Source organism: Nerophis ophidion, linkage group LG03 (assembly GCF_033978795.1).
Source record: "Nerophis ophidion isolate RoL-2023_Sa linkage group LG03, RoL_Noph_v1.0, whole genome shotgun sequence".
NCBI lineage: Eukaryota > Metazoa > Chordata > Actinopteri > Syngnathiformes > Syngnathidae > Nerophis > Nerophis ophidion.
The window spans coordinates 87,172,878-87,194,056 of NC_084613.1; the positions used below are offsets into that span (position 1 = coordinate 87,172,878).

The 21,179-nt window shown below is 44.3% G+C and overlaps 1 protein-coding gene across 1 annotated transcript in view; it reads right to left on the minus strand.

Annotated features, from left to right (window-relative positions):
* Window positions 1-21,179, minus strand: part of grin3ba (glutamate receptor, ionotropic, N-methyl-D-aspartate 3Ba) — a 200,537-nt gene that overhangs the window by 108,024 nt on the left and 71,334 nt on the right. The window contains exons 8-11 of the mRNA XM_061893810.1: window positions 18,223-18,355; window positions 17,981-18,177; window positions 17,396-17,886; window positions 10,401-10,672 (exon numbers count right to left, since the gene is read on the minus strand). Coding sequence (XP_061749794.1) covers window positions 10,401-10,672; window positions 17,396-17,886; window positions 17,981-18,177; window positions 18,223-18,355 — 1,093 coding nt within the window. The remainder of the gene's footprint in view (window positions 1-10,400; window positions 10,673-17,395; window positions 17,887-17,980; window positions 18,178-18,222; window positions 18,356-21,179) is intronic.

A 21,179-nucleotide genomic window follows, 5' to 3' on the forward strand; every position in this document is an offset into this window, starting at 1 on the left:
ACACGTATCTCTTATGTGTGACTGCCATCATATTGCAGCCTGCACGTATCTCTTATGTGTGACTGCCATCATTTTGCAGTATACACCTATATCTTATGTGTAACTGCCATCATATTGCAGCCTGCACGTATCTCTTATGTGCGACTGCCATCATATTGCATCCATCCATCCATCCATCCATCCATCCATCCAGTTCCTACCGCTTATTCCCTTTTGGGGTTGCGGGGGGCGCTGGCGCCTATCTCAGCTAAAATCGGGCAGAAGGCGGCGTACACCCTGGACAAGTCGCCACCTCATCGCAGGATTGCAGTCTACACATTTCTCTTATGTGTGACTGCCATCATATTGCAGTCTACACCTATATCTTATGTGTAACTGCCATCATGTTGCAGTCTACACGTATCTCTTATGTGTGACTGCCATCTACTTGTCATGTACCAAATAAAATAGCGTTCGAGGTCGGTAAGCACAACCAAAATGATGCCGTACACTAGGCGCACCGGCTTATAAGGCGCACTGTAGTGAAGTGAATTATATTTATATAGCGCTTTTCTCTAGTGACTCAAAGCGCTTTACATAGTGAAACCCAATATCTAAGTTACATTTGAAGCAGTGTGGGTGGCACTGGGAGCAGGTGGGTAAAGTGTCTTGCCCAAGGACACAACGGCAGTGACTAGGATGGCGGAAGCGGGAATCGAACCTGCAACCCCCAAGTTGCTGGCACGGCCGCTCTACCAACCGAGCTATGCCGAGTGAGCCTTATAGTTAGAAAATTACAGTTTGGTTTTTTTAATGTTATCGAACTGATATCAATATTTGATCATCTTATTTAGATGTATTTTCTATTTTCCAGTGAACGATGCAGAATAAATCGAAATATCAAAATATTGCAATGCAATCCTGTATCTTTTTATCTAATACTCAGCCCTACAACTTCTTTAGCTAAAATATAACTCTTGACTCGGCGAGAAGATGTTTGTTTTGTTTTTGTTTTAGAGTCAGCTTTTCCCTTGAATAAAACAGTATTATGAAAACATGTCATATACACATCATACTTTCACCACCAGGCTGTAAAAACACGTTTATACGACCATTATGGAGGACCTTGTCGGTAAACACCAGCAGACATAATTGGATTGTAAAAATCTCCCGTCTACTTTTCCTTTGGCACAATTCATCAGTTTTGTAAATGGAGGGAGAGTTTTTTTTTTTTTTTTCTCTCTCTCCCTTTTTCAAACAGTCTATCTCCGACACGGAAACGGTTCCCTACTGTCATATCACATTATGCATTTCTGGCGTGTCAGCCGCGGAGGGGAATGTTAACAAATCAAAGAATAACTGCCGCAATGTCTCCGGGCCGCGCTCAGACGCCGACTCTCTGAAGCCATTATTGTGTCCTAAACTGCTGCTCCTTTTTCTTTTTTTTTTGCATTTTCATAATTAATAGGCCCTGCGAAAAAAGCGAAACTAATTATTCACACACTAATGAACTCCTGTTGCTGGATGAGCGGGGCCAAAGGGTGAAAATCACGCGGTGGCGGAGTGTATCGCTGCGACGTGTATGCAGAAGCCGAATAAGACTGAAGGTGAACAGGAGATGCTAAAGCTAGGATGTCCAAAGTGCATAAAAAGTGGATTGTACGAGCATACAGGTGAAATTGGCAATGCTGATATACAAAACCCCCCAAAAAAGTGTGTGGAGGGAGGTGTGGCCAGCGCACCTGCAGGAGCAAAGGTCACCGCCTCTTTCTATGGTGCTGACGGCGAGACACAGCTGTTAGGGGATTAGATTTCACCGGCGGCACGTTAGTCTAATCGTTGGTTTTCTTTAACAGTAAGCAACCGGGAGCAGGAGGAGAGATAGGATACGGATGTGGGTGAAAATCAAGCGGTGGCGGAGTGTATCGCTGCGACGTGAATGCAGAAGCCGAGTAAGACTGAAGGTGAACAGAAGATGCTAAAGCTAGGGTGTCCAAAGTGCATAAAAAAGTGGATTGTACGAGCATCCAGGTGAAATTGGCAATGCTGGTATACAAACCCCAAAAAAAAGTGTGTGGAGGGAGGTGTGGCCAGCGCACCTGCAGGAGCAAAGGTCACCGCCTCTTTCTACGGTGCTGACGGCGAGACACAGCTGTTAGGGGATTAGATTTCACAGGCGGTTCATCTAATCATCTGTTGTCTTTAACAGTAAGCGGCCGGGAGCAGGAAGAGAGATAGGATACGGATGTGGGTGAAAATCACGCGGTGGAGGAGTGTATCGCTGCGAGGTGAATGCAAGAGCCGAGTAAGACTGAAGGTGAACAGGAGATGCTAAAACTAGGGTGTCCAAAGTGCATAAAAAAGTGGATTGTACGAGCATACAGGTGAAATTGGCAATGCTGATATACAAAACCCCCCAAAAAAGTGTGTGGAGGGAGGTGTGGCCAGCACACCTGCAGGAGCAAAGGTCACCGTCTCTGTCTACGGCGCTGACGGCGAGACACAGCCGGCAGGGGATTAGATTTCACCTGCGGCACGTTAGTCTAATCGTTGGTTGTCTTTAACAGTAAGCAGGAGGAGAGATAGGATACGGATGTGGGTGAAAATCACGCGGTGGCGGAGTGTATCGCTGCGACGTGTATGCAGAAGCCGAGTAAGACAGAAGGTGAACAGGAGATGCTAAAGCTAGGGTGTCCAAAGTGCACAAAAAAGTGGATTGTACGAGCATCCAGGTGGAATTGGCAATGCTGGTATACAAAACGCCAAAAAAAAGTGTGTGGAAGGAGGTGTGGCCAGCGCACCTGCAGGAACAAAGGTCACCGCCTCTGTCTACGGTGCTGACGGCGAGACACAGCTGTTAGGGGATTCGATTTCCCAGGCGGTTTATCTAATCATCTGTTGTCTTTAACAGTAAGCAGCCGGGAGCAGGAGGAGAGATAGGATACGGATGTGGGTGAAAATCAAGCGGTGGCGGAGTGTATCGCTGTGAGGTGAATGCAGAAGCCGAGTAAGACTGAAGGTGAACAGGAGATGCTAAAGCTAGGGTGTCCAAAGTGCATAAAAAAGTGGATTGTACGAGCATACAGGTGAAATTGGCAATGCTGGTATACAAAACCCCAAAAAACAGTGTGTGGAGGGAGGTGTGGCCAGCGCACCTGCAGGAGCAAAAGTCACCGCCTCTGTCTACGGTGCTGACGGCGAGACACAGCTGACACGGACAAACTATTTATAGCGGCGACGTAATCACTTCCGTTTTTTACCTTGTTTACATCATCAAGTGGATCTCCTGCTTCCTCGCTTCCCTGCAAGTTTATTCGAGATCATAAATAACACGTAGGTATTCCGATAAGGTTGTAGACTTTGACAACCATTTGAGACAGCTAAACTAGCACAGACAACACGGAAATACCCCGCCCCTTTTCTTTGTGACGATTATGAGACATTCTTCTTCTAAATGGGAATACATGAACGCCCCAGCAGTCGGCATCCTAATGACAGCAGACGTTGTACAGTAAGTGTTGTTTTATTATGTCTGTTGGCGTGATGCATTTCATTAGTGATGTTACTACACGCGCTAACACAGACAAACTATTTACAGCTGCGATGTAATCACTTCCGTTTTTTACCTTGTTTACATCATCAAGTGGTCTGCTGCTTCCTCGCTTCCCTGCAAGTTTATTCTCGATCATAGATAACACGTCTCACCTGGACAGAAGAGGTCTGGGTAGGTATTCTGATACGTTGGTGAACTTTGACAACCATTTGAGCCAACAAAACTGGCAAAGACGACACGGAAAGACCCCTCCCCTTTTCTTCGTGAGGATTATGAGTCAATCTTTATCGAAATGGTAATATATAAACGCCCCAGCTGTAGGCATCCTAATGACAGCAGACGTTGTACAGTAAGTGATGTTTTACTATGTTTGTTGGCTTGATACATTTTATTAGTGATATTGTTATTACAAGCGCTAACACAGATAAACTATTTATAGCGCCGGCGATGTAATCACTTCCCTGTGTGCCTAAGTTTACATTATTGAGTGGTCTGCTGCTTCCTCGCTTCCCTGCAAGTTTATTCTCGATCATAAATAACACGTCTCACCTGGACAGAAGAAGTTTGGGTAGGTATTCCGATAAGGTTGTAGACTTTGACAACCATTTGAGACGGCGAAACTAGCGAAGACAACACGGAAAGACCCCGCCCCTTTCCTTTGTGAGGATTATGAGACATTCTTCTTCTAAATGGGAATATATGAACACCCCAGCCAACGGCATCCTAATGACAGCAGACGTTGTACAGTAAGTGAGGTTTTACTATGTTTGTTGGCGTGATGCATTTCTGGAGTGATGTTATTACACGAGCTAGCACAGACAAACTATTTATAGCAGCAATGTAATCACTTCCGTTTTTTACCTTGTTTACATCGTCAAGTGGTCTGCTGCTTCCTCGCTTCCCTACAAGTTTATTCTCGATCATAAATAACACGTCTCACCTGGACAGAAGAAGTCCGGGTAGGTATTCTGATACGTTGGTGCACTTTGACAACCATTTGAGACAACGAAACTGGCAAAGACGACACGGAAAGACCCCTCCCCTTTTCTTCGTGAGGATTATGAGTAAATTTTTATCGAAATGGTAATATATAAACGCCCCAGCAGTAGGCATCCTAATGACAGCAGGAGTTGTACAGTAAGTGATGTTTTACTATGTTTGTTGGCGTGATGCATTTTATTAGAGATACTGTTATTACAAGCGCTAACACAGATCAACTATTTATAGCGCCGGCGATCTAATCACTTCCCTGTGTGCCTAAGTTTACATTATCGAGTGGTCTGCTGCTTCCTCGCTTCCCTGCAAGTTTATTCTCGATCATAAATAACACGTCTCACCTGGACAAAAGAGGTCTGGGTAGGTATTCCGATACGTTGGTACACTTTGACAACCATTTGAGATGACGAAACTGGCGTAGATGACACGGAAACACCCTGCCCCTTTTTTGTGAGGATTGTGAGAAATTCTTCTTCTAAATGGGAATATATGAACGCCCCAGCAGTCAGCATCCTAATGACAGCAGACGTTGTACAGTAAGTGATGTTTTACTATGTTTGTAGGCTTGATGCATTTTATCTGTGATATTGTTATTATAAGCGCTAACACAGACAAACTATTTACAGCTGCGATGTAATCACTTCCGTTTTTTACCTTGTTTACATCATCAAGTGGTCTGCTGCTTCCTCGCTTCCCTGCAAGTTTATTCTCGATCATAAATAACACATCTCACCTGGACAGAAGAGGTCTGGGTAGGTATTCCGATTCGTTAGTACACGTTGACCCCCGGTCATACCCGGGGGTCCCGGGACTCGTGCAGCTCGCTGCGGGACTTATGGAACTCCATCCTGGGTAGGATTTTTAAACAATTTCTGACCTTTTTCCGACTTTTCCTCAATTTCCTTCCCACTTTCGATGGTTCACTCCTGGGTGTCTTTTGGTCATCCCCGGGGGGATTTTAGATGACGAAACTGGCGTAGATGACACGGAAAGACCCCGCCCCTTTTTTTGTGAGGATTGTGAGACAATCTTCTTCTAAATGGGAATACATGAACGCCCCAGCCGTCGGCATCCTAATGACATCAGACATTGTACAGTAAGTGATGTTTTACTATGTTTGTAGGCTTGATGCATTTTATTTGTGATATTGTTATTATAAGCGCTAACACAGAAACTGTTTACAGCTGCGATGTAATCATTTCCGTTTTTTACCTTGTTTAGATCATCAAGTGGTCTGCTGCTTCCTCGCTTCCCTGCAAGTTTATTCTCGATCATAAATAACACGTCTCACCTGGACAGAAGAAGTCCGGTTAGGTATTCTGATACGTTGGTGCACTTTGACAACCATTTGAGACGACAAAACTGGCAAAGATGACACGGAAAGATCCCGCCCCTTTTTTTGGGACGATTATGAGACAATCTTCTTCTAAAGGGGAATACATGAACGCCCCAGCCGTCAGCATCCTAATGACAGCAGACGTTGTACAGTAAGTGATGTTTTATTATGTCTGTTGGTTTGATGCATTTCATCAGTGATGTTATTACACGCGCTAACACAGACAAACTATTTATAGCGGCGATGTAATCACTTCCGTTTTTTACTTTGTTTACATCATCAAGTGGTCTGCTGCTTCCTCGCTTCCCTGCAAGTTTGTTCTCGATCATAAATAACACGTCTCACCTGGACAGAAGAAGTCCGGGTAGGTATTCTGATACGTTGGTACACTTTGACCCCCGGCCATCCCCGGGGGTCCCGGAGCTCGTGCAGCTCGCTGTGGGACTTACGGAACTCCATCCTGGGTAGGATTTTTAAACAATTTCGGACCTTTTTCCGACTTTTCCTCAATTTCCTTCCCACTTCCTGGGTGTCTTTTGGTCATCCCCGGAGGGATTTTAGATGACGAAACTGGCGTAGATGACACGGAAAGACCCCGCCCCTTTTTTTGTGAGGATTGTGAGACAATCTTCTTCTAAATGGGAATACATGAACGCCCCAGCCGTCGGCATCCTAATGACAGCAGACATTGTACAGTAAGTGATGTTTTACTATGTTTGTAGGCTTGATGCATTTTATTTGTGATATTGTTATTATAAGCGCTAACACAGAAACTGTTTACAGCTGCGATGTAATCACTTCCGTTTTTTACCTTGTTTACATCATCAAGTGGTCTGCTGCTTCCTCGCTTCCCTGCAAGTTTATTCTCGATCATAAATAACACGTCTCACCTGGACAGAAGAGGTCTGGGTAGGTATTCCGATACGTTGGTGCACTTTGACAACCATTTGAGACAGCGAAACTGGCAAAGATGACACGGAAAGACCCCGCCCCTTTTTTGTGACGAATATGAGACATTCTTCTTCTAAATGGGATTATATGAACGCCCCAGCCATCCTAATGACAGCAGACATTGTACAGTAAGTGATGTTTTACTATGTTTGTAGGCTTGATCCATTTTATTTGTGATATTGTTATTACACGCGCTTACACAGAAACTGTTTACAGCTGCGATGTAATCACTTAAGTTTTTTACCTTGTTTACATCATCAAGTGGTCTGCTGCTTCCTCGCTTCCCTGCAAGTTTATTCTCGATCATAAATAACACGTCTCCCCTGGACAGAAGTCCGGGTAGGTATTCTGATACGTTGGTGCACTTTGACAACCATTTGAGACGACAAAACTGGCAAAGATGACACGGAAAGACCCCTCCCCTTTTCTTCGTGAGGATTATGAGTAAATTTTTATCGAAATGGTAATATATGAACGCCCCAGCCAACGGCATCCTAATGACAGCAGACATTGTACAGTAAGTGATGTTTTACTATGTTTGTTGGCGTGATGCATTTTATTAGAGATACTGTTATTACAAGCGCTAACACAGATCAACTATTTATAGCGCCGGCGATCTAATCACTTCCCTGTGTGCCTAAGTTTACATTATCGAGTGGTCTGCTGCTTCCTCGCTTCCCTGCAAGTTTATTCTCGATCATAAATAACACGTCTCACCTGGACAAAAGAGGTCTGGGTAGGTATTCCGATACGTTGGTACACTTTGACAACCATTTGAGACAACGAAACTGGCAAAGATGACACGGAAAGACCCCGCCACTTTTTTTTGTGAGGATTATGAGTCATTCTTTATCGAAATGGGAATATATGAACGCCCCAGCCAACAGCATTCTAATGACAGCAGACATTGTACAGTAAGTGATGTTTTATTATGTTTGTAGGCTTGATGCATTTTATTTGTGATATTGTTATTACAAGCGCTAACACAGAAACTATTTACAGCTGCGATGTAATCACTTCCCTGTGTGCCTAAGTTTACATTATTGAGTGGTCTGCTGCTTCTTCGCTTCCCTGCAAGTTTATCCTCGATCATAAATTACACGTCTCACCTGGACAGAAGAAGTCCGGGTAGGTATTCTGATACGTTGGTACACTTTGACAACCATTTTAGATGACGAAACTGGCGTAGATGACACAGAAAGACCCCGCCCCTTTTTTGTGAGGATTATGAGACATTCTTCTTCTAAATGGGAATACATGAACGCCCCAGCCGTCAGTATCCTAATGACAGCAGACGTTGTACAGTAAGTGATGTTTTATTATGTTTGTAGGCTTGATGCATTTTATCAGTGATATTGTTATTATAAGCGCTAACACAGAATCTATTTACAGCTGCGATGTAATCACTCACGTTTTTTTACCTTGTTTACATCATCAAGTGGTCTGCTGCTTCCTCGCTTCCCTGCAAGTTTATTCTCGATCATAAATAACACGTCTCACCTGGACAGAAAAGGTCCGGGTAGGTATTCCGATACGTTGGTACACTTTGACAACCATTTTAGATGACGAAACTGGCGTAGATGACACGGAAACACCCTGCCCCTTTTTTTGTGAAGATTGTGAGACATTCTTCTTCTAAATGGGATTATATGAACGCCCCAGCCATCCTAATGACAACAGACATTGTACAGTAAGTGATGTTTTACTATGTTTGTAGGCTTGATGCATTTTATTTGTGATATTGTTATTACACGCGCTAACACAGAAACTATTTACAGCTGCGATGTAATCACTTCCGTTTTTTACTTTGTTTACATCATCAAGTGGTCTGCTGCTTCCTCGCTTCCCTGCAAGTTTATTCTCGATCATAAATAACACGTCTCCCCTGGACAGAAGTCCGGGTAGGTATTCCGATACGTTGGTGCACTTTGACAACCATTTGAGACGACAAAACTGGCAAAGACGACACGGAAAGACCCCTCCCCTTTTCTTCGTGAGGATTATGAGTAAATTTTTATCGAAATGGTAATATATGAACGCCCCAGCCAACGGCATCCTAATGACAGCAGACATTGTACAGTAAGTGATGTTTTACTATGTTTGTTGGCGTGATGCATTTTATTAGAGATACTGTTATTACAAGCGCTAACACAGATAAACTATTTATAGCGCCGGCGATCTAATCACTTCCCTGTGTGCCTAAGTTTACATTATCGAGTGGTCTGCTGCTTCCTCGCTTCCCTGCAAGTTTATTCTCGATCATAAATAACACGTCTCACCTGGACAAAAGAGGTCTGGGTAGGTATTCCGATACGTTGGTACACTTTGACAACCATTTGAGATGACGAAACTGGCGTAGATGACACGGAAAGACCCCGCCCCTTTTTTGTGACGAATATGAGACATTCTTCTTCTAAATGGGAATATATGAACGCCCCAGCCATCCTAATGACAGCAGACGTTGTACAGTAAGTGATGTTTTATTATGTTTGTAGCCTTGATACATTTTATCTGTGATATTGTTATTATAAGCGCTAACACAGAAACTATTTACAGCTGCGATGTAATCACTTCCGTTTTTTACCTTGTTTACATCATCAAGTGGTCTGCTGCTTCCTCGCTTCCCTGCAAGTTTATTCTCGATCATAAATAACGCGTCTCCCCTGGACAGAAGAAGTCCGGGTAGGTATTCTGATACGTTGGTACACTTTGACAACCATTTTAGATGACGAAACTGGCGTAGATGACACGGAAACACCCTGCCCCTTTTTTGTGAAGATTGTGAGACATTCTTCTTCTAAATGGGATTATATGAACGCCCCAGCCATCCTAATGACAGCAGACATTGTACAGTAAGTGATGTTTTACTATGTTTGTAGGCTTGATGCATTTTATTTGTGATATTGTTATTACACGCGCTAACACAGAAACTATTTACAGCTGTGATGTAATCACTTAAGTTTTTTACCTTGTTTACATCATCAAGTGGTCTGCTGCTTCCTCGCTTCCCTGCAAGTTTATTCTCGATCATAAATAACACGTCTCACCTGGACAGAAGAGGTCTGGGTAGGTATTCCGATACGTTGGTACACGTTGACCCCCGGTCATCCCCGGGGGTCGTGCAGCTCGCTGCGGGACTTACGGAACTCCATCCTGGGTAGGATTTTTAAACAATTTCGGACCTTTTTCCGACTTTTCCTCAATTTGTCCCCCACTTTCTGGGTGTCTTTTGGTCATCCCCGGGGGGATTTTAGATGACGAAACTGTTGTAGATGACACGGAAAGACCCCGCCCCTTTTTTTGTGAGGATTGTGAGACATTCTTCTTCTAAATGGGAATATATAAGCGCCCCAGCAGTCGGCATCCTAATGACAGCAGACGTTGTACAGTAAGTGATGTTTTATTATGTTTGTTGGCTTGATGCATTTTTTTTTAAATGAATGCGTCGTATATGCTTAAAAAGATCAAAATACGTAAATATAAAATGTTACACATATACTTACATCACGTTTATCAAACCTCAACGCTAGCACGTTCCCTCTGCTGGTGAGTAAAGAAAGAAAAGATGGCTGCCAGAGAGCGTACCAGGATGCCCAGGCTGGTGGAGTAGAAGGGCGAGGTGAAGTCGATGACCCTGCTCCTCGCCGAGTTGATGGAGAACGAGGTGACCGCCATGTCTGCCGTCCCGCTCCTCAGGTCTCCGACCAGCCCCGTCCAGCGCCCGCCTCCGCTCATGGCGCCGTACTTTCCGTCCCCCACGATGTAGAGGTCGAAGGTGAAGCCCATGTCCTCCGCCAGCTTCTCCAGCAGGTCGACGCAGTAACCGTAGCAACACTTCCTCAGATCCTCCGGAAGGCCTGAGAGGGGAGAGGACGGCGTGGACTGAATTCCAATAGAATCAGCGGCTCCGATCTACCAGGTTAATGCTGACTCATCACTAAGATGTATGCATGTCTGCGTTTTGTCTTTTGCTTCTAAAGGAGTCATGATGAGGATTTTTCATTTTGAAACACTTTCTTGAGGTCTACATACAAACCCCGTTTCCATATGAGTTGGGAAATTGTGTTAGATGTAAATATAAACAGAATACAATGATTTGCAAATCCTTTTCAAGCCATATTCAGTTGAATATGCTACAAAGACAACATATTTGATGTTCAAACTCATAAACTTTATTTTTTATTGCAAATAATAATGAACTTAGAATTTCATGGCTGCAACACGTGCCAAAGTAGTTGGGAAAGGGCATGTTCACCACTGTGTTACATCACCTTTTCTTTTAACAAAACTCAATAAAGGTTTGGGAACTGAGGAAACTAATTGTTGAAGCTTTGAAAGTGGAATTCTTTCCCATTCTTGTTTTATGTAGAGCTTCAGTCCTTCAACAGTCCGGGGTCTCCGCTGTCCTATTTTACGCTTCACACATTTTCCATGGGAGACAGGTCTGGACTGCAGGCAGGCCAGGAAAGTACCCGCACTCGTTTACTACTTAACCCCGCTGTTGTAACACTTGGCTTGGCATTGTCTTGCTGAAATAAGCAGGGGCGTCCATGATAACGTTGCTTGGATGACAACATATGTTGCTCCCAAACCTGTATGGACCTTTCAGCATTAATGGTGCCTTCACAGATGTGTAAGTTACCCATGCCTTGGGCACTAATACACCCCCATACCATCACACATGCTGGCTTTTACACTTTGCGCCTAGAACAATCCGGATGGTTCTTTTCCTCTTTGTTCCGGAGCACACCACGTCCACAGTTTCCAAATATAATTTGAAATGTGGACTCGTCAGACCACAGAACACCTTTCCACTTTGCATCAGTCCATCTTAGATGAGCTCGGGCCCAGCAAAGCCAGCGGAATTCCTGGGTGTTGTTGATAAATGGCTTTTGCTTTGCATAGTAGAGTTTTAACTTGCACTTACAGATGTAGCGACCGACTGTAGTTACTGACAGTGGTTTTATGAAGTTTTCCTGAGCCCATGTGGTGATATCCTTTACACACTGATTTCTGTTTTTGATGAGGAATCAACGGTCGGTGATATCTTCGCTTACGTGCAGTGGTTTCTCCAGATTCTCTGAACCTTGTGATTATTTTACGGACCGTCCATCCATCCATCCATCCATTTTCTACCGCTTATTCCCTTTCGGGGTCGCGGGGGGCGCTGGCGCCTATCTCAGCTACAATCGGGCGGAAGGCGGGGTACACCCTGGACAAGTCGCCACCTCATCGCAGGGCCAACACAGATAGACAGACAACATTCACACTCACATTCACACACTAGGGCCAATTTAGTGTTGCCAATCAACCTATCCCCAGGTGCATGTCTTTGGAAGTGGGAGGAAGCCGGAGTACCCGGAGGGAACCCACGCATTCACGGGGAGAACATGCAAACTCCACACAGAAAGATCCCGAGCCTGGATTTGAACCCAGGACTGCAGGACCTTCGTATTGTGAGGCAGACGCACTAACCCCTCTGCCACCGTGAAGCCCTTTTTACGGACCGTAGATGGTAAAATCCCTAAATTCCTTGCAATAGCTCGTTGAGAAATGTTGTTCTAAAACTGTTCGACAATTTGCTTACAAAGTGGTGACCCTCACCCCATCCTTGTTTGTGAATTACTTAGCTTTTCATGGAAGCTGTTTTTATAGCCAATCATGGCACCCACCTGTTCCCAATTAGCCTGCACACCTGTGGGATTTTCCTAAATAAGTGTTTGATGAGCATTCCTCAACTTTATCAGTATTTATTGCCACCTTTCCCAATTTCTTTTTCACGTGTTGCTGGCATCAAATTAATGATTATTTGCCAAAATAATAAAGTTTATGAGTTTGAACATGAAATATGTTGTCTTTGTAGCATATTCAACTGAATATGGCTTGAAAAGGATTTGCAAATCATTGTATTCTGTTTATATTTACATCTAACACAATTTCCCGACTCATATGGAAACGGGGTTTGTATTAATATCAGCCTCTGTGGTTTGTATTTACATTTTGGCATGTGTGAGGTCACAGATACCGTATTTTTTGGACCATAGGGCGCGCCGGATTAAAAAGAGCACTGCTGATAAGCGGGTCCGTTCATGGCATTTTTCATACAAAAGGAGCACCGGATTATAATGCGCTTTGTAGTTTGTCGGCACAGACTATAGTAGTCTGTAGACTTATGCAGATCCCAAATACAGATCAGCGGGTACCAGAAGGTAAGAAAAGTCGGTTTTGCGTAATATTGCCAAACAAAATGTCTGCTAAAAGGTGCCATGTTACACTCCTTATACAAGTACCATAATAATACTGCTGTGTTTAATGCGGCTTCATAGCTTACCGAAGTTGCGCTAAAAACATTTTGACGGATTTTTCAGCGCCGTGTGTAATGTTCTATATTCTCGATGGAACATTTAAAGTTTCGGTGTTGTTTACTGGCGTCATCTTGCAATCCACACGTGTCTCTTATGTGTGACTGCCATCCACTGGTCACACTTATCATTACAAAATGTACCCATTAAAATAGTTTCGAGCTCGGTAAGCACAACCAGAATTATTCCGGGTTATAAGGCTTATGGAGCTGAGGATCGGACCCTGCATTTGGCTGCCGCCCAGCTCGCAATTAACCCGACCTCTATGGGTTAGGGTTAGGGAATCAGCACCACCAAGTCCGAGTCCATGGTTCTCTCCCGGAAAAGGGTGGAATGCCATCTCCGGGTTGGGGAGGAGATCTTGCCCCAAGTGGAGGAGTTCAAGTACCTCGGAGTCTTGTTCACGAGTGAGGGATGAGTGGATTGATCCCTTGTGGTGAAGAAGGAGCTGAGCCGGAAGGCAAAGCTCTCAATTTACCGGTCGATCTACGTTCCCATCCTCACCTATGGTCATGAGCTTTGGGTCATGACCGAAAGGATAAGATCACGGGTACAAGCGGCCCAAATGAGTTTGGGTCTCTCCCTTGGAGATAGGGTGAGAAGTTCTGTCATCCAGAAGGAACTCGGAGTAAAGCCAACCGGTAGGAGGCCACGGGGAAGACCCAGGACACGTTGGGAAGACTATGTCTCCCGGCTGGCCTGGGAACGCCTCGGGATCCCCCGGGAAGAGCTAGACGAAGTGGCTGGGGAGAGGGAAGTCTGGGTTTCCCTGCTTAGGCTGGATGAGAAAATGAAAGGATTTTAAGTGCACCTGGTAGTCCAAAAAATACGGTACACAAAAAGACAAAAATGAGGCTTCTGTAAGGAACTTAATGAGCTATTTGGAAGAATCTACTCTTTAAAACAGGGGTCAGCAACCTTTTTGAAACCAAGAGTTATTCTTGGGTACTGATTAAGGCGAAGGGCTACCAGTTTGATACACACTTAAATAAATTGTATTTTTGTCGGTCATTCCGTCGAACATTTTTTTTCCTTTTACGGAAGGTTTTTTGTAGCGAATAAATGATGAAAAAAACATTAAATTGAACGATTTAAAAGAGGAGAAAACATGAAAAAAATGACAATTAAATTTTGAAACATAGTTTAGCTTCAATTTCGACTCTTTAAAATTCAAAATTCAACCGAAAAAAAGAAGAGAAAAACTAGCTAATTGGAAAAAAATAATGTATGGAACATCATTAGAATTTTTTCCTGATTCAGATTAATTTTAGAATTTTGATGACATGTTTTAAATAGGTTAAAATCCAATCTGCACTTTGTTAGAATATATAACAAATTAGACCAAGCTATATTTCTAACAAAGACAAATCATTGTTTCTTCTACATTTTCCAGAACAAAAATTTTAAAAGAAATTCAAAAGACTTTGAAATGAGATTTAAATTTGATTCTAAAGATTTTCTAGATTGGCCGGATTAATTTTTTTTTAATTTTAATCATAAATTTGAAGAAATATTTCACAAATATTCCTGTCGAAAAAACAGAAGCTAAAATGAAGAATTAAAATAAAATGTTTTTATTAAACTTTACAATAAAAAAAAAATTATTTACTTGAACATTGATTTAAATTGTCAGGAAAGATGAGGAAGAAATTTAAAAGGTAAAAAGGTATATCCATCCATCCATTCTTTTTCTACCGCTTATTCCCTTTTGGGGTCGCGGGGGGCGCTGGCGCCTATCTCAGCTACAATCGGGCGGAAGGCGGGGTACACCCTGGACAAGTCACCACCTCATCGCAGGGCCAACACAGGTATATGTGTTTAAAAATCCTAAAATCATTTTTAAGGTTTTTTTTTCCTCTAAAATTGTCTTTCTGAAAGTTATAGGAAGCAAAGTAAAACAAAAAAAGAATTTATTCAAACAAGTGAAGACCAAGTCTTTAAAATATTTTCTTGTATTTTCCATCCATCCATTTTCTACCGCTTGTTCCCTTTTGGGGTCGCAGGGGGCGCTGGCGCCTATCTCAGCTACAATCGGGCGGAAGGCGGGGTACACCCTGGACAAGTCGCCACCTCATCGCAGGGCCAACACAGGTATATGTGTTTAAAAATCCTAAAATCATTTTTAAGGTTTTTTTTTCCTCTAAAATTGTCTTTCTGAAAGTTATTAGAAGCAAAGTAAAAAAAAAAAGAAGAATTTATTTAAACAAGTGAAAACCAAGTCTTTAAAATATTTTCTTGTATTTTCCATCCATCCATCCATTTTCTACCGCTTGTTCCCTTTTGGGGTCGCGGGGGGCGCTGGCGCTTATCTCAGCTACAATCGGGCGGAAGGTGGGGTACACCCTGGACAAGTCGCCACCTCATCGCAGGGCCAACACAGGTATATGTGTTTAAAAATCCTAAAATCATTTTTAAGGTTTTTTTTCCTCTAAAATTGTCTTTCTGAAAGTTATAAGAAGCAAAGTAAAAAAAAAAAAGAAGAATTTATTCAAACAAGTGAAGACCAAGTCTTTAAAATATTTTCTTGTATTTTCCATCCATCCATCCATCCATTTTCTACCGCTTGTTCCCTTTTGGGGTCGCGGGGGGCGCTGGCGCCTATCTCAGCTACAATCGGGCGGAAGGCGGGGTACACCCTGGACAAGTCGCCACCTCATCGCAGGGCCAACACAGGTATATGTGTTTAAAAATCCTAAAATCATTTTTAAGGTTTTCTTTCCTCTAAAATTGTCTTTCTGAAAGTTATAGGAATCAAAGTTAAAAAAAAAAGAAGAATTTATTTAAACAAGTGAAGACCAAGTCTTTAAAATATTTTCTTGTATTTTCCATCCATCCATCCATTCTCTACCGCTTGTTCCCTTTTGGGGTCGCGGGGGGCGCTGGCACCTATCTCAGCTACAATCGGGCGGAAGGTGGGGTACACCCTGGACAAGTCGCCACCTCATCGCAGGGCCAACACAGGTATATGTGTTTAAAAATCCTAAAATCCTTTTTAAGTTTTTTTTTCCTCTAAAATTGTCTTTCTGAAAGTTATAAGAAGCAAAATAAAAAAAAAAGAAGAATTTATTTAAACAAGTGAAGACCAAGTCTTTAAAATATTTTCTTGTATTTTCCATCCATCCATCCATTTTCTACTGCTTGTTCCCTTTTGGGGTCGCGGGGGGCGCTGGCGCCTATCTCAGCTACAATCGGGCGGAAGGCGGGGTACACCCTGGACAAGTCACCACCTCATCGCAGGACCAACACAGGTATATGTGTTTAAAAATCCTAAAATCATTTTTAAGGTTTTCTTTTCCTCTAAAATTGTCTTTCTGGAAGTTATAAGAAGCAAAGTAAAAAAAAGAAAAGAAGAATTTATTCAAACAAGTGAAGACCAAGTCTTTAAAATATTTTCTTGTATTTTCCATCCATCCATCCATCCATTCTCTACCGCTTGTTCCCTTTTGGGGTCGCGGGGGGCGTTGGCGCCTATCTCAGCCACAATCGGGCGGAAGGTGGGGTACACCCTGGACAAGTCGCCACCTCATCGCAGGGCCAACACAGGTATATGTGTTTAAAAATCCTAAAATCATTTTTAAGGTTTTCTTTTCCTCTAAAATTGTCTTTCTGAAAGTTATAGGAATCAAAGTAAAAAAAAAAAGAAGAATTTATTTAAACAAGTGAAGACCAAGTCTTTAATAATAAATAAATAAATGGGTTGTACTTGTATAGCGCTTTTCTACCTTCAAGGTACTCAAAGCGCTTTGAAACTACTTCCACATTTACCCATTCACACACACACTGATGGAGGGAGCTGCCATGCAAGGCGCTAACCAGCACCCATCAGGAGCAAAGGTGAAGTGTCTTGTTCAAGGACACAACGGACGTGATGAGGTTGGTACTAGGTGGGAATTGAACCAGCGACCCTCGGGTTGAGCACGGCCACTCTCCCACTGCGCCACACCGTCCCGTACCGTAAAGCAGTTCGTCTGCCGTAAACAGCAATGCCGCGACACTCCCAAACAGGACAACACTTTAAAATATTTTCTTGTATTTTCAAATTCTATTTGAGTTTTGTCTCTCTTAGAATTAAAAATGTCGAGCAAAGCGAGACCAGCTCGCTAATAAATAAATACAATTTAAAAAATAGAGGTAGCTCACTGGTAAGTGCTGCTATTTGAGCTATTTTTAGAACAGGCCAGCGGGCCCCTGCCTTGAAGTCTGAAGAACCAAACTTACCACCTTCCCAGTCGGCTGTTGAGGTGTTGGGGTTGTGCAGGTGGTTAAAGAGTCCTTGGATGACGTCGGAACGGTTGGTTCTGGGGTCCAGGCAGAGCTGGCCGGCAGGACACAGCCCGTCTTCGTCCACCTCGCGCGTGAACACGAACGGATGTTCCACCAACGTCACCACCCGCAGACGGTGACCCTCGGCGGAAAGTCCGGGCCTCCAGCGTCCCCCGGCGTTCAGGTCGCCCTGGCCGTCGCCCGCTCTCACCCCAGCGCCCAGTCCTTGCCCCTGGCTGCTCCCGAAGCCTCCCAGCCCCAGGACGCCCCCTTCCAACTCCAGCCTACCCCGGGACCACTGCCCCACGGTGACCCACGCCGGCTGGCCCAGAGCGCCCCTCTTCAGGCTCCAGACGTGGAAGAGCTGCGAGGAGAGCACCCGGGAGAGGCCGGCGTCCACCTGGATCAGGCCTGTGGCGCCGGTGAAGGAGGCGTTGGAGAAAAACCTTGGACAAGGACAGAAAGGCAGCGATCAGCATTGACGGTCAGTCCAATTACGATAAACATCCCCTCCCCATCAAGGAAATGTAATAGGAAAACCGGGGAAGGGTGATGAAAAAGGCTAAGATCTGACAGGAGAGCTTTTCCCCGAGTCGTCTCCGATGAGGAATGGCGTCTCCCTGAAAGTCGTAATTAAAAGTTGACGCGGAGCAGTCGGGAGTCTTTCCGCGAGCCGAGTCGTCCGCCCTGACAGACATTGCTAGTCGCCTCACTCGCCTGCTGCCTTCCACCTCGCACTTTACCAGGGAAATATATTACAAGCCAGCAGTCCAAGTCGCCACATAAATCTGCTGCGCTTTCTTCAACCCCAAAGGAACTGTTGGCTCCGGTCTCGGCGCTCCATTGCGTAAAAGAACCTCTGTGGGGGGGTTCAATGCTGACAAAGGTTTGATCGGGTCTTGGTTGGCCTTGGCTCTGTCAGGAGGACATTGGACACCTGATGTGGGGCGGTATAGCTCGGTTGGTAGAGCGGCCGTGCCAGCAACTTGAGGGTTGCAGGTTCGATTCCCGCTTCCGCCATCCTAGTCACTGCCGTTGTGTCCTTGGGCAAGACACTTTACCCACCTGCTCCCAGTGCCACCCACACTGCTTTAAATGTAACTTAGATGTTGGGTTTCACTATGTAAAGCGCTTTGAGTCACTAGAGAAAAGCGCTATATAAATATAATTCACTTCACTTCACCTTGTTTAAAAGTTAAAGAAGGCCGGTGAAGCGTGCGGGGGACTGTGGAGGAGGTCGGAGAAAAAAGGTAGCTAAGCTCCTCTTGTGTTTGTGCAACCCCGCCCCCCCTGCCGTTGTGTCCTTGGGCAAGACACTTTACCCACCTGCTCCCAGTGCCACCCACACTGCTTTAAATGTGACTTAGATATTGGGTTTCACTATGTAAAGCGCTTTGAGTCACTAGAGAAAAGCGCTATATAAATATAATTCACTTCACTTTTCTGAACCACCTGTAGCTGGCCTGGGCAATTATCAATCAATCAATCAATGTTTATTTATATAGCCCCAAATCACAATTGTCTCAAAGGACTGCACAAATCATTACGACTACAACATCCTGGGAAGAACCCACAAAAGGGCAAGGAAAACTCACACCCAGTGGGCAGGGAGAATTCACATCCAGTGGGACGCCAGTGACAATGCTGACTATGAGAAACCTTGGAGAGGACCTCAGATGTGGGCAACCCCCCCTCTAGGGGACCGAAAGCAATGGATGTGGAGCGGGTCTAACATGATACTGTGAAAGTTCAATCCATAGTGGCTCCAACACAGCCGCGAGAGTTCAGTTCACAGGAAACCATCTCAAGCGGAGGCGGATCAGCAGCGTAGAGATTCCCAACCGATACAGGCCTTTAATGACAGAATTCTTCTCCTCCCTTCAAGTCTCCTCATTCGGCATCTCTAGAAGAAGCTGCCGACTTTGGACACACAATAATCTCCTAAAATTAGAAATCAATCAATGTTTATTTATATAGCCCCAAATCACAAATGTCTCAAAGGACTGCACAAATCATTACGACTACAACATCCTGGGAAGAACCCACAAAAGGGCAAGGAAAACTCACACCCAGTGGGCAGGGAGAATTCACATCCAGTGGGACGCCAGTGACAATGCTGACTATGAGAAACCTTGGAGAGGACCTCAGATGTGGGCAACCCCCCCCCTCTAGGGGACCGAAAGCAATGGATGTCGAGCGGGTCTAACATGATACTGTGAAAGTTCAATCCATAGTGGCTCCAAGACAGCAGTGAGAGTCCCGTCCACAGGAAACCATCTCAAGCGGATCAGCAGCGTAGAGATGTCCCCAACCGATACAGGCGAGCGGTCCATCCTGGGTCTCGACTCTGGACAGCCAGTACTTCATCCATGGTCATCGGACCGGACCCCCTCCACAAGGGAGGGGGGGACATAGGAGAAAGAAAAGAAGCGGCAGATCAACTGGTCTAAAAAGGAGGTCTATTTAAAGGCTAGAGTATACAGATGAGTTTTAAGATGAGACTTAAATGCTTCTACTGAGGTAGCATCTTGCCTCAGGTGGAGGTACATGCATTAAAAGAAAAATAATGTGTCTGGGGTGGGGTTGCAAAATTCCGGGAATTAACGGGAATTAATGGGAATAAATCACACTTAGCAACCATCCGGGTTTTTACCGGGAGACGCCCGAATTTCAGTGCCCCTCCCGAAAAGCGAACAATCTCCCAGCAACACATGATAAAAGAAGTTGTGAAAGTTGGCAATAAGTACTGATAAAGTTGAGGAATGCTCATCAAACACTTATTTGGAACATCCCACAGGTGTGCAGGCTAATTGGGAACAGGTGGGTGCCATGATTGGATATAAAAACAGCTTCCCCAAAAAAATGCTCAGTCTTTCACAAGAAAGGATGGGGCGAGGTACACCCCTTTGTCCACAACTGTGTGAGCAAATAGTCAAACAGTTTAAGAACAACCTTTCTCAAAGTGACATTGCAAGAAATTTAGGGATTTCAACATCTACGCTCCATAATATCATCAAAAGGTTCAGAGAATCTGGAGAAATCACTCCACGTAAGCGGCATGGCCGGAAACCAACATTGAATGACCGTGACCTTTGATCCTTCAGACAGCACTGTATCAAAAAACGACATCAATCAATAAAGGATATCACCACATGGGCTCAGGAACACTTCAGAAAACTACTGTCACTAAATACAGTTTGTGTATATCTGTGAATGCAAGTTAAAGCTCTACTATGCAAAGCCAAAGCCATTTATCAACAACATCCAGAAACACCGCCGGCTTCTCTGGGCCCGAGACCATCTAAGATGGACTGATGCAAAGTGGAAAAGTGTTCTGTGGTCTGACGAGTCCACATTTCAAATTGTTTTCGGAAATATTCGACATCGTGTCATCCGGACCAAAGGGGAAGCGAACCATCCAGACTGTTATCGACGCAAAGTGTAAAAGCCAGCATGTGTGATGGTATGGGGGTGCATTAGTGCCCAAGACATGGGTAACTTACACATCTGTGAAGGCACCATTAATGCTGAAAGGTACATACAGCTTTTGGAACAACATATGCCGTCTTTTTCATGGACGCCCCTGCTTATTTCAGCAAGACAATGCCAAGCCACATTCAGCACGTGTTACAACAGCGTGGCTTCGTAAAAAAAATAATGCAGGTAGTTTCCTGGTCCGCCTGCAGTCCAGACCTGTCTCCCATGGAAAATGTGTGGCGCATTATGAAGCGTAAAATAG